The 17,342-nt window shown below is 39.9% G+C and overlaps 1 protein-coding gene across 1 annotated transcript in view; it reads left to right on the plus strand.

The window, feature by feature from the left end:
- Window positions 1-17,342, plus strand: part of ARMC2 (armadillo repeat containing 2) — a 349,446-nt gene that overhangs the window by 206,297 nt on the left and 125,807 nt on the right. The window contains exon 13 of the mRNA XM_053710618.1: window positions 14,788-15,121. Coding sequence (XP_053566593.1) covers window positions 14,788-15,121 — 334 coding nt within the window. The remainder of the gene's footprint in view (window positions 1-14,787; window positions 15,122-17,342) is intronic.

Genomic DNA, 17,342 nt, shown 5'->3' on the forward strand with positions numbered 1-17,342 from the left:
TCTTTCCATTTAGTCAAGGGCCACAATCCCATTTTAGATAACCCTCAAGGTCGCAAAAGACTTCCAAGCCTTATATGCTCGTAGTAGAATGTTCCAGTGGAACAAAGCTGTGTAAAGTCTGTCCATTTATTGTGAACATATAAGTCCCAAACCTGATGTATCTGGCAAGCTACCCTCCCATGGATGTGCTTTTAAATAATACATTGGAGACCTGACATACTATGTATAGGGAAAGGATGAGTGGACACCCCAGATGGAGTTGCGGACACCATCCCAAAATTTTAAAACATCCAATATCAAAATGTGATCAATTCCTAAATATGATCTCTAGTGTGACAGGATCCAAAGCAATTCCTGTAGGTGTATGTCACACTCATTCTATCCATCTAAGGTGGACTCCAGTTGTTCCCATGGTAGAAATATGGGAAATTGCTAAACCTCCAAATTTGTAGGGACACTGCAATGTTATCTTATATAGAGAAAAAGATAAACAAAAGCGCTTAGGAAATAACAAGCCCTGCTTACCTCAGTTTAACCCCTCCAATTAAAACAATAAATACAAATTATGTCCTAGAGGTAGAGCTTAAAGCATGAACTAGTATTATATTAATATTGTAACAATATATAGACTATTGATCAGTGATAATAACAAAATATTTATTTTGTAGCATAAAATATAGATTAAATAAAATAAAGATTGATTAATTTAAAGAATAAAGAAAGATTAATTAATAAGGGACGTCTCCCTGTAACAAATTCAAACCGATACTTTAATGTGCAACTGATAACAATAAAAAAATAATACAGACAACTGTGGAGTATATATATTTCTCTTGTTAAGTGTAGTCAGTCCACGGGTCATCCATTACTTATGGGATTATATCTCCTTCCCAACAGGAAGTTGCAAGAGGATCACCCAAGCAGAGTTGCTATATAGCTCCTCCCCTCACATGTCATACCCAGTCATTCTCTTGAAACTCAACATAGATAGGTCGTTGTGAGAGGTCTGTGGTGTTTTTTAAACTTAGTTTATGTCTTCAATCAAAAGTTTATTTTAAATGGCACCGGAGTGTGCTGTTTGTTCTCAGGCAGTATTAGAAGAAGAATCTGCCTGCGTTTTCTATGATCTTAGCAGAAGTAACTAAGATCCACTGGCTGTTTCTCGCACATTCTGAGGAGTGAGGTAACTTCAGAAAGGGGAATAGCATGCGGGGCCCCCCTGCAAACGAGGTATGTGCAGTAAATTATTTTTCTAAGGAATGGAATTGACTAGAAAATACTGCTGTTACCAATGTAATGTAAGTACAGCCTTGAATGCAGTGATAGCGACTGGTATTAGGCTGATGAGTGTACGTGCACTGAAGTATTTTTCTAGGGAATGGATTTTGTCTAAGAAAATACTGTTAATGCTGAAGTAATGTTTGAGCCTTAACTGCAGTAAAAGCGACTGGTAGCAGGCTTATTAATAACACTTCATAATCTTTTAATGTTTAAAACGTTTACTGGCATGTTAATCGTTTTTTGTGAGGTACTTGGTGATAAAACTTATTGGGGCATGATTTTTCCACATGGCTAACGTTTTTTTCTGCATAGAAACAGTTAACTGAGATTTCCCACTGTTGTAATATGACTGGGAGGGGTCTATTTTAGCGCTTTTTTGCGCAGTAAAAATTCAGTCACAGCCTTCCTACTTCATCCTCCATGATCCAGGACGTCCCTAGAGAGCTCAGGGGTCTTCAAAATTCATTTTGAGGGAGGTAATCAGTCACAGCAGACCTGTGACAGTGTGTTTGACTGTGATAAAAAAGTTATTTGTTAAATTGATATCCGTTTTTGGGTATTAAGGGGTTAATCATCCATTTGCTGGTGGGTGCAATCCTTTGCTAATTTAATAAATTTACTGTGAAATTTTGGTTGCTATAACTGATTTGGTTCATTGTTATTTTAACTGTGACAGCTTTTTGTGCTTCTTAAAGGCGCAGTAGCGTTTTTTATATTGCTTGTAAATTTATTTGAAAGTATTTTCCAAGCTTGCTAGTCTCATTGCTAGTCTGTTTAAACATGTCTGACACAGATAAATCTACGTGTTCACTATGTTTGAAGGCCAATGTGGAGCCCCATAGAAATTTGTGTACTAAATGCATTGATGTCACTTTAAATAAAAGTCAATCTTTACATGTAAAGAAATTATCACCAGACAATGAGGGGGAAGTTATGCCGACTAACTCTCCTCACGTGTCAGTACCTTCGCCTCCCGCTCAGGAGGTGCGTGATATTGTGGCGCCAAGTACATTAGAGAGGCCCATACAAATCACTTTGCAAGACATGGCTACTGTTATGACCGAGGTATTATCTAAATTGCCAAAATTAAGAGGCAAGCGCGATTGCTCGGGGTTAAGGACAGAGCGCGCTGATGATGGGAGAGCCATGTCTGATACTGCGTCACAATTTGCAGAACATGAGGACGGAGAGCTTCATTCTGTGGGTGACGGATCTGATCCAGGGAGACTGGATTCAGAGATTTCTAATTTTAAATTTAAACTTGAAAACCTCCGCGTACTGCTAGGGGAGGTATTAGCAGCTCTGAATGATTGTAACACGGTTGCAATTCCAGAGAAATTATGTAGGCTGGATAGATACTATGCGGTACCGGTGTGTACTGACGTTTTTCCTATACCTAAGAGGCTTACAGAGATTATTAGCAAGGAGTGGGATAGGCCCGGTGTGCCCTTTCCCCCCCCTCCTATATTTAGGAAAATGTTTCCAATAGACGCCACCACACGGGACTTATGGCAGACGGTCCCTAAGGTGGAGGGAGCAGTTTCTACTTTGGCTAAGCGTACCACTATCCCGGTGGAGGATAGTTGTGCTTTTTCAGATCCAATGGATAAAAAATTAGAAGGTTACCTTAAGAACATTTTTGTTCAACAAGGTTTTATCTTACAGCCCCTTGCATGCATTGCGCCTGTCACTGCTGCTGCAGCATTCTGGTTTGAGTCTCTGGAAGAGGCCATTCGCACAGCTCCATTGGATGAGATTATGAACAAGCTTAAAGCACTTAAGCTAGCTAACGCATTTGTTTCTGATGCTGTTGTACATTTAACCAAATTAACGGCTAAGAACTCTGGTTTCGCCATTCAAGCGCGCAGAGCGCTATGGCTTAAATCATGGTCAGCTGACGTGACTTCTAAATCTAAATTGCTTAATATTCCTTTCAAAGGGCAGACCTTGTTCGGGCCCGGCTTGAAAGAAATTATTGCTGACATTACTGGGGGTAAGGGTCATACTCTTCCTCAGGACAAGGCCAAATCAAAGGCCAAACAGTCTAATTTTCGTGCCTTTCGTAACTTCAAGGCAGGAGCAACATCAACTTCCTCCGCTCGAAAACAGGAAGGAACTGTTGCTCGTTACAGACAGGGCTGGAAAGCTAACCAGTCCTGGAACAAGGGCAAGCAGGCCAGAAAACCTGCTTCTGCCCCTAAGACAGCATGAAGAGAGGGCCCCCTATCCGGAAACGGATCTAGTGGGGGGCAGACTATCTCTCTTCGCCCAGGCTTGGGCAAGAGATGTCCAGGATCCCTGGGCGTTGGAGATCATATCTCAGGGATACCTTCTGGACTTCAAAGCTTCTCCTCCACAAGGGAGATTTCATCTTTCAAGGTTATCAGCAAACCAAATAAAGAAAGAGGCGTTTCTACGCTGTGTACAAGACCTCTTATTAATGGGGGTGATCCACCCAGTTCCGCGGACGGAACAAGGGCAAGAATTTTACTCAAATCTGTTTGTGGTCCCCAAGAAAGAGGGAACCTTCAGACCAATCTTGGACCTAAAGATCTTAAACAAATTCCTAAGAGTTCCATCATTCAAAATGGAAACTATTCGAATCATCCTACCCATGATCCAAGAGGGTCAATACATGACCACAGTGGACTTAAAGGATGCCTACCTTCACATACCGATTCACAAAGATCATTATCGGTACCTAAGATTTGCCTTTCTAGACAGGCATTACCAGTTTGTAGCTCTTCCTTTCGGGCTAGCTACGGCCCCGAGAATCTTTACAAAGGTTCTGGGCTCTCTTCTGGCGGTACTAAGACCGCGAGGCATAGCGGTGGCTCCGTACCTAGACGACATTCTGATACAAGTGTCAAGTTTTCAAATTGCCAAGTCTCACACAGAGATAGTTCTGGCGTTTCTGAGGCCGCATGGGTGGAAGGTGAACGTGGAAAAGAGTTCTCTATTACCACTCACAAGGGTTCCCTTCCTAGGGACTCTTATAGATTCTATAGAGATGAAAATTTACCTGACGGAGTCCAGGCTATTAAAGCTTCAAAATACTTGCCGTGCCCTTCATTCCATTCCACACCCGTCAGTAGGTCAGTGCATGGAAGTAATCGGCTTAATGGTTGCGGCAATGGACATAGTACCATTTGCGCACCTGCATCTCAGACCACTGCAATTGTGCATGCTCAGTCAGTGGAATGGGGATTACTCAGATTTGTCCCCTCTACTAAATCTGGATCAAGAGACCAGAGATACTCTCCTATGGTGGCTTTCTCGGCCCCATCTGTCCAAGGGGATGACCTTTCGCAGGCCAGATTGGACAATTGTTACAACAGACGCCAGCCTTCTAGGTTGGGGCGCAGTCTGGAATTCCCTGAAGGCTCAGGGATCATGGACTCAGGAGGAGAAACTCCTCCCAATAAATATTCTGGAGTTAAGAGCAATATTCAATGCTCTTCTAGCTTGGCCTCAGTTAGCAACTCTGAGGTTCATCGGATTTCAGTCGGACAACATCACGACTGTGGCTTACATCAACCATCAAGGAGGAACCAGGAGTTCCCTAGCGATGTTGGAAGTCTCAAAGATAATTCGCTGGGCAGTGTCTCACTCTTGCCACCTGTCAGCGATCTACATCCCAGGCGTGGAGAACTGGGAGGCGGATTTTTTAAGTCGCCAGACTTTTCATCCGGGGGAGTGGGAACTTCATCCGGAGGTCTTCGCTCAACTGATTCATCGTTGGGGCAAACCAGATCTGGATCTCATGGTGTCTCGCCAGAACGCCAAGCTTCCTTGTTACGGATCCAGATCCAGGGACCCGGGAGCGGCGCTGATAGATGCTCTGACAGCCCCTTGGGTCTTCAACATGGCTTATGTGTTTCCACCATTCCCGATGCTGCCTCGACTGATTGCCAAGATCAAACAGGAGAGAGCATCGGTGATTTTGGTAGCGCCTGCATGGCCACACAGGACCTGGTATGCAGACCTAGTGGACATTTCGTCCTGTCCACCATGGTCTCTGCCTCTGAGGCAGGACCTTCTAATTCAGGGTCCTTTCAACCATCCAAATCTAATTTCTCTGAGACTGACTGCATGGAGATTGAACGCTTGATTCTATCAAAGCGTGGCTTCTCGGAGTCGGTTATTGATACTTTAATACAGGCTCGGAAACCTGTTACCAGAAAAATTTAACATAAGATATGGCGTAAATATTTATATTGGTGCGAATCCAAGAGTTACTCATAGAGTAAGGTTAGGATTCCTAGGATATTGTCTTTTCTACAAGAGGGTTTAGAAAAGGGCTTATCTGCTAGTTCGTTAAAGGGACAGATTTCGGCTCTGTCTATTCTTCTACACAAACGTCTGGCAGAAGTTCCAGATGTTCAGGCTTTTTGTCAGGCTTTGGCTAGGATTAAGCCTGTGTTTAAGACTGTTGCTCCGCCGTGGAGCTTAAACTTAGTTCTTAACGTTTTGCAAGGTGTTCCATTTGAACCCCTTCATTCCATTGATATCAAGCTGTTATCTTGGAAAGTTCTGTTTTTGATGGTTATTTCCTCGGCTCGAAGAGTCTCTGAGTTATCTGCCTTACATTGTGACTCTCCTTATCTAATTTTTCATTCAGACAAGGTAGTTCTGCGTACTAAACCTGGGTTCTTACCTAAGGTGGTTTCTAACAGGAATATCAATCAAGAGATTATTGTTCCATCTTTGTGTCCTAACCCTTCTTCAAAGAAGGAACGACTTTTGCATAATCTGGGCGTAGTCCGTGCGCTGAAGTTCTATTTGCAGGCAACTAAGGAGTTTCGTCAAACTTCTTCTCTGTTTGTCGTTTACTCTGGACAGAGGAGAGGTCAAAAGGATTCGGCTACCTCTCTCTCTTTTTGGCTTCGTAGCATTATACGTTTAGCCTATGAGACTGCTGGACAGCAGCCTCCTGAAAGAATTACAGCTCATTCCACTAGAGCTATGGCTTCCACCTGGGCCTTTAAGAATGAGGCCTCTGTTGAACAGATTTGCAAGGCTGCAACTTGGTCTTCACTTCACACTTTTTCAAAATTTTACAAATTTGACACTTTTGCTTCTTCGGAGGCTATTTTTGGGAGAAAGGTTCTTCAGGCAGTGGTTCCTTCCGTTTAAAGTTCCTGCCTTGTCCCTCCCATCATCCGTGTACTTTTTGCTTTGGTATTGGTATCCCATAAGTAATGGATGACCCGTGGACTGACTACACTTAACAAGAGAAAACATAATTTATGCTTACCTGATAAATTTATTTCTCTTGTAGTGTAGTCAGTCCACGGCCCGCCCTGTCTTTAAGGCAGGTTTAAATTTTAATTAAACTCCAGTCACCACTGCACCCTATGGTTTCTCCTTTCTCGTCTTGTTTCGGTCGAATGACTGGATATGACATGTGAGGGGAGGAGCTATATAGCAACTCTGCTTGGGTGATCCTCTTGCAACTTCCTGTTGGGAAGGAGATATAATCCCATAAGTAATGGATGACCCGTGGACTGACTACACTACAAGAGAAATAAATTTATCAGGTAAGCATAAATTATGTTTTTTCTAAAAACAATAATTCTCACATATAAATATAAAAACCATCTGAAAAGCCTAACTGCTTAGGCAAATTAAGGCATATATCCACCGAACAACAAACACCTCTGCTATAATTGTCTCTCTAAATAGCATTTCTTCTGTAAGGGTCTATATAATGTATTTTATATATAACATCTATATTATTTGCACAAAATCCTATCATACATGTATGAATGGAGCAGCTATATTTTTCCTATGAAAAGGTTAATTTTTCAACCCTATCCCTTAAGTCATTTTTAGAATAAGGTCTGTGAATGAAAATGTTGAAATATAAGCACATTCATTTAAGTAATATATAATTTAAGTATGAATGAATATTAGGTTTATAGAAACTAGTAAATTGTAATGTATCAATATAAACTAGTGATGCACCAAAATGGAAATTCTGGACTGAAACCGAACCCGAAAATCCGGGATGCACTTGGCCGAAAACCGATACCATTAACGAAAATATCTTTTTTTTTTTATTATTATTTTTTTTTTTGCATAATTAGACTATTTACACACTTTTATTGAAAGTAACACACTAAAACTCAATATTCTGTATTATTCTTTATTTAGTTCTATGTAACAGAATCAGATTTAACAGTTTTCTTTTTACCAATTATCCAAATAAAGTATAGTCCTAGAAAACTCATTATATGCAAAACAGTAAGTCAAGTAATGAACTTAAACAGCAAGTCTAGGCTAGCAACAAATCTGAAACATGCTACACAACGTTTCTGTGGCCGAAATTTTGGTACATTCCTAATATAAACTGTTATGAAAGGTAAAATATTAACGCCTAGATTTAGAGTTCTGCGGCCAAAGGGGTGCGTAGCTAACGCTGGCTTTTTTCTGGCCGCACCTTTTAAATACCGCTGGTATTGAGAGTTCACAGAATGGCTGCGTTAGACTCCAAAAAAGGAGCGTAGAGTATATTTAACGCAACTTCAACTCTCGATACCAGCGGTGCTTACGGACGCGGCTAGCTTCAAAAACCTGCTCGTGCACGATTCCCCCATAGAAAGCAATGGGGCTGTTTGAGCTGAAAAAAAACCTAACACCTGCAAAAAAGCCGCGTTCAGCTCCTAACGCAGCCCCATTGTTGTCTATGGGGTCTGCACCTAACACTCTAACATGTACCCCGAGTCTAAACACCCCTAACCTTACACTTATTAACCCCTATTCTGCCGTCCCCGCTATCGCTGACCCCTGCATATTTTTTTAACCCCTAATCTGCCGCTCCGTAAACCGCTGCTACTTACATTATCCCTATGTACCCCTAATCTGCTGCCCCTAACACCGCCGACCCCTATATTATATTTATTAACCCCTAATCTGCCCCCCACAATGTCGCCTCCACCTGCCTACACTTATTAACCCCTAATCTGCCAGCGGACCGCACCGCTATTATAATAAAGTTATTAACCCCTAATCCGCCTCACTAACCCTATAATAAATAGTATTAACCCCTAATCTGCCCTCCCTAACATCGCCGACACCTAACTTCAAACATTAACCCCTAATCTGCCGACTGGAGCTCACCGCTATTCTAATAAATGTATTAACCCCTAAAGCTAAGTCTAACCCTAACACTAACACCCCCCTAAGTTAAATATAATTTTTATCTAACGAAATAAATTAACTCTTATTAAATACATTATTCCTATTTAAAGCTAAATACTTACCTGTAAAATAAACCCTAATATAGCTACAATATAAATTATAATTATATTATAGCTATTTTAGGATTTATATTTATTTTACAGGTAACTTTGTATTTATTTTAACCAGGTACAATAGCTATTAAATAGTTAAGAACTATTTAATAGCTAAAATAGTTAAAATAATTACAAAATTACCTGTAAAATAAATCCTAACCTAAGTTACAATTAAACCTAACACTACACTATCAATAAATAAATTAAATAAACTACCTACAATTATCTACAATTAAACCTAACACTACACTATCAATAAATTAATTAAATACAATACCTACAATTATCTACAATTAAACCTAACACTACACTATCAATAAATTATTTAAATAAAATATCTACAAATAACTACAATGAAATAAACTAACTAAAGTACAAAAAATAAAAAAATATTTACAAACATTAGAAAAATATTAAAACAATTTTAAACTAATTACACCTACTCTAAGCCCCCTAATAAAATAACAAAGCCCCCAAAAATAAAAAATGCCCTACCCTATTCTAAATTAAAAAAGTTCAAAGCTCTTTTACCTTACCAGCCCTGAACAGGGCCCTTTGCGGGGCATGCCCCAAAGAATTCAGCTCTTTTGCCTGTAAAAAAAACACTTACATTACCCCCCCCCAACATTACAACCCACCACCCACATACCCCTAATCTAACCCAAACCCCCCTTAAATAAACCTAACACTAAGCCCCTGAAGATCTCCCTACCTTGTCTTCACCTCACCGGGTCCCGATCTGTCCAGAAGAGCCTCCGGTGTCTTGATCCAAGCCCAAGCGGGGGGCTGAAGAGTGACGTCCATCCTCGGGCTGAAGTCTGGATCCAAGCGGCGGCTGAAGAAATCCATCATCGGCTAAAGTCGGAAGTCCATCATCGGGATGAAGTCTTCTATCAAGCCGCATCTTCAATCTTCTTTCTTGCGGAGCGGAGCCATCTTCTTTCCAACCGAAGCGGAACATCCTCTTTAACCGACGCCTACTCGCCGAATGACGGTTCCTTTAAATGACGTCATCCAAGATGGCGTCCCTCGAATTCCGATTGGCTGATAGGATTCTATCAGCCAATCGGAATTAAGGTAGGAATATTCTGATTGGCTGATGGAATCAGCCAATCAGAATCAAGTTCAATCCGATTGGCTGATCCAATCAGCCAATCAGATTGAGCTCGCATTCTATTGGTTGATCGGAACAGCCAATAGAATGTGAGCTCAATCTGATTGGCTGATTGGATCTTTGTTATTTTATTAGGGTGCTTAGAGTAGGTGTAATTAGTTTAAAATTGTTGTAATATTTTTCTAATGTTTGTAAATATTTTTTTATTTTTTGTAACTTAGTTCTTTTTTATTTTTTGTACTTTAGTTAGTTTATTTCATTGTAGTTATTTGTAGATATTTTATTTAAATAATTTATTGATAGTGTAGTGTTAGGTTTAATTGTAGATAATTGTAGGTATTGTATTTAATTAATTTATTGATAGTGTAGTGTTAGGTTTAATTGTAGATAATTGTAGGTAGTTTATTTAATTTATTTATTTATAGTGTAGTGTTAGGTTTAATTGTAGATAATTGTAGGTAGTTTATTTAATTTATTTATTGATAGTGTAGTGTTAGGTTTAATTGTAACTTAGGTTAGGATTTATTTTACAGGTAATTTTGTAATTATTTTAACTATTTTAGCTATTAAATAGTTCTTAACTATTTAATAGCTATTGTACCTGGTTAAAATAAATACAAAGTTGCCTGTAAAATAAATATTAATCCTAAAATAGCTATAATATAATTATAATTTATGTTGTAGCTATATTAGGGTTTATTTTACAGGTAAGTATTTAGCTTTAAATAGGAATAATTTATTTAATAAGAATTAATTTATTTTGTTAGAATAAAATTATATTTAACTTAGGGGGGTGTTAGGGTTAGGGTTAAAATTAGCTTTAGGGGTTAAAAATTTTATTAGAGTAGCAGTGAGCTCCGATCAGCAGATTAGGGGTTAATACTTGAAGTTAGGTGTCGGCGATGTTAGGGAGGGCAGATTAGGGGTTAATACTATTTATTATAGGGTTATTGAGGCGGGAGTGAGGTGGATTAGGGGTTAATAACTTTATTATAGTAGCGGTGAGATCCGCTCGGCAGATTAGGGGTTAATAAGTGTAGGCAGGTGGAGGCGACGTTCAGGGGGGCAGGTTAGGGGTTAATAAATATAATATAGCGGTCGGCGATGTTAGGGGCAGCAGATTAGGGGTACATAAGGATAACGTAAGTAGCGGCGCTTTGCGGTCGGCAGATTAGGGGTTAATTATTTTAGGTAGCTGGCGGCGACGTTGTGGGGGGCAGGTTAGGGGTTAATAAATATAATATAGGGGTCGGCGGTGTTAGGGGCAGCAGATTAGGGGTACATAAGTATAACGTAGGTGTCGGTCGGCAGATTAGGGGTTAAAAAAAATTAATCGAGTGGCGGCGATGTGGGGGGACCTCGGTTTAGGGGTACATAGGTAGTTTATGGGTGTTAGTGTACTTTAGAGTACAGTAGTTAGGAGCTTTATAAACCGGCGTTAGCCCAGAAAGCTCTGACTTTTTTCTGCGGCTGGAGTTTTGTCGTTAGATTTCTAACGCTCACTTCAGCCACGACTCTAAATACCGGAGTTAGAAAGATCCCATTTAAAAGATAGGATACGCAATTGACGTAAGGGGATCTGCGGTATGGAAAAGTCGCGGCTGAAAAGTGAGCGTTAGACCCTTTCCTGACTGACTCCAAATACCAGAGGGCGGTAAAAACCAGCGTTAGGAGCCTCTAACGCTGGTTTTGATGGCTACCGCCCAACTCTAAATCTAGGCCTTAGTATCCACCTTAACCAATTCACCAAAAAATTGTCCACCTTTAATAGAGAAGCACAAACATCAATTAGAGCAAAGGCAGGCCTTTTTAAATGGACTTCCTAACAGATTCTCATCAGTCTTGATAAAGCCCAGTCTGGGGTGAAACGAGTAGACTTTTTCTACACCGACTAGAATCTTTTTGTCACAGCTCGACAAGATAAAGACCTGCTGAAATATATCTGGGGTTACACCTTACGAGAAAGAGGGAAGGCGATTAAAAGTGCTTTGAGACGACATAAAGACACACTCGCTCCCTGAATATAAAGGCCACCCAGTTTTTCCAATATCTGTAGCACTACAGTTATCCACTCTGCAGTTGCTTGCTAAATTTATAGCAACGAATTACGATACTACAACACTGTGACGTAATATTGTATTGTATTGGGTACTTGTAAAGCACTGCTAATCGCCATTAAGGGTCTCAAGGCGCTGCTCATTTTATCGACCTCGGAAGGTTGAAAGGCTGAGTGGACCTTGCTGGGGATCGAACCTGCAACCCTTGGGTTGCTACAGAGCTCAGCCACAGTGCCTTAGCATGCTGAGCTATCTGTCCAGCTTTTAATAGGAGTCAAGTGTGCGGACCGACAGGAGTCGCAACTTCAGGCAATTAGTGCTGACTCTTAAATAACTCAACATGCACGAGCACAATGTTATTTATATAAAAAAACACATGAACTAACACACTCTAGCTGTGCAAAACTGTCAAATGCATTCAGATAAGAGGTGGCCTTCAAGGGCTTAGAAATTACTATATGAGTCTACCTAGGTTTAGCTTTGAACTAAGAATACCAAAAGAACAAAGCAAATTTAAAGATAAAAGTAAATTAGAAAGTTGTTTAAATTGCATGCCCTATCTGAATCATAAAATTTTAATTTGGACTTTACTATCCCTTTAAGTAAAGTTCTAGGTACTAAGTAAGGGATACATCAGACAATACAGGTCAGTTTAGGTATAATTTTTACTGAGCTATTCGCCCAATTAGACAATTGCTTTTTAATTTCACCCATCGGTCCTTTATTTTATGTTGAAATAATTTTTATTGAGTATAAAATTGTTAATACAACAACAACATCATCCACAATCACGTGTTTGCATTGGCTGTCTTGCTAAGAAAGGCATCATATGCTGGATACAACATCACTGTTGCTCATAATAGTAGTCCAACGGCCATGACCTTGTGCCTCTATAATCTTATAAAATAACGAGCCAGCCTAGTACATTTAACAGCGTACTACAATAATTAACCCCACCCTCCCCCCACCCCAACTACCATCCCTCCCCCCCTCCAGGAGGTGCCATTATAATTAACAAAAATGTTGTAAGCCTTATATTATAAGTATGCCTAGATCTATCCTCTACTACTCTTCTAGAGGTATATCCCTATCTCAAGCCTTCACACTCGTATGGGTCTAATACTTCCATCCCTCGCCATCTATATGGTTATCTCCGTTCCCCCTCCCTCATATATGGTTCTGATCTCAGAATCCAATAAAACCATGTCTTCTGAAACTTCTCTGGTTGTCCCAACGTCCAAGCAGCTAATTCTGACAGGGTGTATGTATCTGTTATTTTTCCTACAACTTCTTGCCACGACGGCACCCCAACTTTCCAGTGCCGAGCTATGCATATTCTCAGGCATGTGCATAGTATTCTGATAAACCTGTTAACCGTCGAGTTGAATGGTTTTACCTAATCGTGTAATAAGGCTTGCGACATCGTGAGGGTCACCCTTTCCTCCAGCAGTCTACTTATCAATTCTGGTAGCTGCCCCCATATTTCCTGAACTCCCTGACAATCCCACCACATGTGCCTAAATGTGCCTCTTTCCTTATATCCCCTATAACAATGCCCACTATGCGATGAGACAAAGCGAGCTGTTCTTTCGGGTGTCAGGTACCATCTATACATCATCTTGATGCAATTTTCTCTCATGTCAGCACTAACCAGACCCTTATAAGAATTTAACATCATTTCATTCCACTTACTGATCTCCCACCTTTCTGATGTGTCTTCCTCCCATATCTCTGTCATAGCTAGTTTAGACTCGTGTTTAGCTTTCTGTATTAAAATATAAATCCTAGAAATCAGTTTTTTCCCCCTATTTGGTGCCATTACCATTCTTTCCATCTCTGTGACCTGACGTGGCCTCTTATTTTACGTGTATGCTGCTATTGCTGAACTAACTTGTAAGTACATAAACCAGTGTAGCGTTTCCGGCTCAATTTGTTCCCTCATCTGGTTAAACGTGATCATCTTGAACCTAGGTAGAAAGTCAGCCACCCTATATAGACCCTTATTCACCCACTTATCTGCTGATCTACTCAGGTCTTTTGGCAGCAAGAGCTTAACAGGCCTTAACATTGAGTCTGACCTACACAAGTCCATCCCTCTCGCTATCTTATTCCACAGGCGTATGGCCTCTAGTGTTATAGGTGACCTATTATTCCCCGGTGTAGTGAGTGCCTCTGGGTCCCACAGAATGTCTGCCGCCCTCGAGTTACCCGCGATTTCCGCCTCTATCTGTGGCCATATCAACCCACTGTGTTGCTTACTCAGTATTACCGTCTGTGCCATCCTGGATGCTTGATAATATTGTACCAAGATTGGGACTCCTACTCCTCCCACCTGTCTATGCATTTTCAGCAGTTGTGAGGCTATTCTCGCCCTACCTTCCCCTCTCAAAAATTTTAGAAGATCAGCCTGTATAGCTTCTAGCTCCGGTAAGGGTATTCCAATCGGTATGGCTCTAAATAAGTATATTAGTCTTGGGAGTACATTCATCTTAATCGGTCCTTTATTTTAATAGGTGAAGACATGAATGCAGCTCTGTATCATTCTCCCCCTATATTAATTTGTATTCAACTAAACCCTTATTAACACTTTTTCTTTCATTGTTATGATTATCTGTCCTTGTTATCTCCCCATTCAGTTTTCTCTTAGGGCCTAATGATCAAAACTCGCTAGCATGCAAAATCTCTGCAGGGCTATTTTTTTTAGCATTATATAGTAATGTAGGTGTCTCTTCTTCACATCCAGAACTCAGATAAAGATAGATAAAGAGCTCTCAAGATAAAATGTGAGCTTCTAAAAATTTTTGATGGCTATCCCAATACTGAAGAGACTTCTTAGATAAACCCGCCAGAGTGGAGACCTTTAGATCATCGGCCCTTATTCTGCTTCTCAAACTTTAGCATAAGTTTTTATTTCTCACTGCAATCATATAAAACACTTAGGGACACTGTTTTCTTCTTTTATTTTATTTTTTTAATTGACGCAAAATATTTGTTTCATTTACTGTTGCATATCTAACATTACGATTGCATTTTTTAGGACCTTGTTGTGCGTATTTTTTATACTCTTGGGAACCTAACAGCAAAGAATAACAAGGCACGAGAACAGCTGTATGAAGAGAAAGGAAGCATCAAGACCCTGCTTGGATTTTTACACACTTATATTGAGTTTGACATTAATTCAGAACAGAAAAAATACACTGAAAATACAGAGAATACAACAGAGAGAATGAAAGACTCCAAAAGACCTTCTGAAATAGAAGATGTTCTAGTCAAACTCATTAGGTTACTGGCCAACATGTCCATCTACTCTGTCATAGGCAAAGATCTGGCTGCTAATCAGAGCTGTGTTACACTTTTAATGCTAATTCTTGGTAAGTTGACATATTTGTTACTTAAAGGGACATTACACTGCTAGAAACAATTTCAACAAAATGGTTACTAGTCACCATGGTATTGTTTTTCTCCTGTGTCTGCAGTTCAGAACTCTTCAGAGCTGTTCTCTTATTTTAACTTTCATGTTGAAGTTCTTTTTTTTTTTTCATACTGAGCACCGCCATCCTGGAGCTCACATATTCTTACACCCTGTGACAGAAGTGGTGAATATTCACAGATCAGTGATGTTGCCTGATTTTTCACTGCTGTACTGTGCGCTTTGAGTTAGTTTCACATTTTTGAGTTTTTATGCATATGTGAATAAGATAAAGCATTGCATACACTGCAAAGAGTGCCTGCTCTGTATTATGCGAGCTAACCAGAAGTTCACAACAAAGCTGTCAAAGAGTCACAAAGTGACAGTGCTCATTTTAAATGATTTATTTCTTTTAGCGGTAAAAGCTAAATTCCTCCGTGACTGGAAGATAACATTATATTCAGGTAGTATATATCTTTCTTTTAAAAATGTATCTAGTCAGTTTCAAGATAGTGTATTATACATATAATTTAAAGAGACATAATGGTGCAAAAAAGACATGCTCTAATTCAGCCTATGGTAAAACATTCACCAGAGTAGGTTCAGCACAACCAATATCCCTTTAGCACACCCTATACTTTCAATGGATATCATCACCGCACTAAACATATTACAAGTTAAAAGTTATGGCTTGCACTCCAGTAAAGGACAAAAAAGCGCAAAAGAATTAGCGCAACTTGAGACCTAAAGTAAAGTGTTAGGGTTAAAATAAAGGTTTCACAAAACACATGTAAAACATATTAAAATAAAGTATTACACTCATATATAGATATTTTAATAAAAAATATGTTTATTATTGAAAAAAATATTCAAAAATGGATATAGTATATGAAAAGGTGTTTGACTGGGAAGGGCTAAAAAGTATGTGTAAACACATACATACAGTACATATAAATGCAATAAAAATGCAATTGTATCACCTTACAGTAATTGCATTACTTTGAAATTGAACAGTATGGTATTTGCTCTTCTCAATGTCTGTAACGTAGGTCAGTGCACCTTTTTATTACTAAAATTCAAATATTTTGCTTCTCTCAGCGGCACAAAACTGACCTGATCTGGGTGTATCAGCGATGGTAAGAGGGTATTTAGTCTATTGGCCCACACTTTCAAGTAAATCTTTATATTTAACAGCGAAATGGGTCTATAGCTAAATGGGAGCTCTGGGTTTTTATTTGGCTTAGGCATCACGGTGACCATTGCTTCAAGCATAGACAACGGCAACACGTTGCTCTCGCCAATATGTTCGAAGACAGCTAAGAGATGCGGTATCAGGATATGTTTACATTTTTTATAATAGCCACCGGTGAACCCGTCAGGTCCCGGACTCTTACCCTGTTTTATTGACTTGATAGCTAACTCAATTTCTCTAGCTGTAAACGGTTGTTTCAGTAGATCAATCTGATCCTGTTGTAATTTTGGCAGCTCTACATGTCTTAAGTATGTCTTACAGTCGTGTACATGTTGGTCCTTATCTCTGTCAGGGAAGAGGTTGTATAACTTGGCGTAAAAGTCACAAAAACCATCCGCAATCCCCAATGAATCTGCTATTCTGTGACCTGGAGGTGGGAAACATAGCTGGCTGTTTGCTTGGTCCTAAGCACTCTGGCCAGTAGCTTTCCGGGCTTATTGCCCTCTGTAAAAATAAATTTGCTGCAGTTTAAAGGCTTGGGTGTGCGCAGCCTGTTGAAGGAATTCTCTAAGCTTGTTAGTGGCATGGTCTAATTTTGCTTTAATAGTCTCGTCTGTGGGGTGTAATTTATGGGATCTGTCCCATAGGGTTAATTCAGTACTCAGGTCAGTATAGATTGCCCTCTTTACTTTCATGTAATTGGCAAGAGTCCATGAGCTAGTGACGTATGGGATATACAATCCTACCAGGAGGGGCAAAGTTTCCCAAACCTCAAAATGCCTATAAATACACCCCTCACCACACCCACAATATAGTTTTTACAAACTTTGCCTCCTATGGAGGTGGTGAAGTAAGTGTGTGCTAAGATTTCTACATTGATATGCGCTTCTCAGCATTTTGAAGCCCGATTCCTCTCAGAGTACAGTGAATGTCAGAGGGATGTGAAGGAAGTATCACCTATTGAATGCAATGGTTTTCCTCACGGGGGATC

Source organism: Bombina bombina, chromosome 4 (genome assembly GCF_027579735.1).
Source record: "Bombina bombina isolate aBomBom1 chromosome 4, aBomBom1.pri, whole genome shotgun sequence".
In the NCBI taxonomy this organism is placed as follows: domain Eukaryota; kingdom Metazoa; phylum Chordata; class Amphibia; order Anura; family Bombinatoridae; genus Bombina; species Bombina bombina.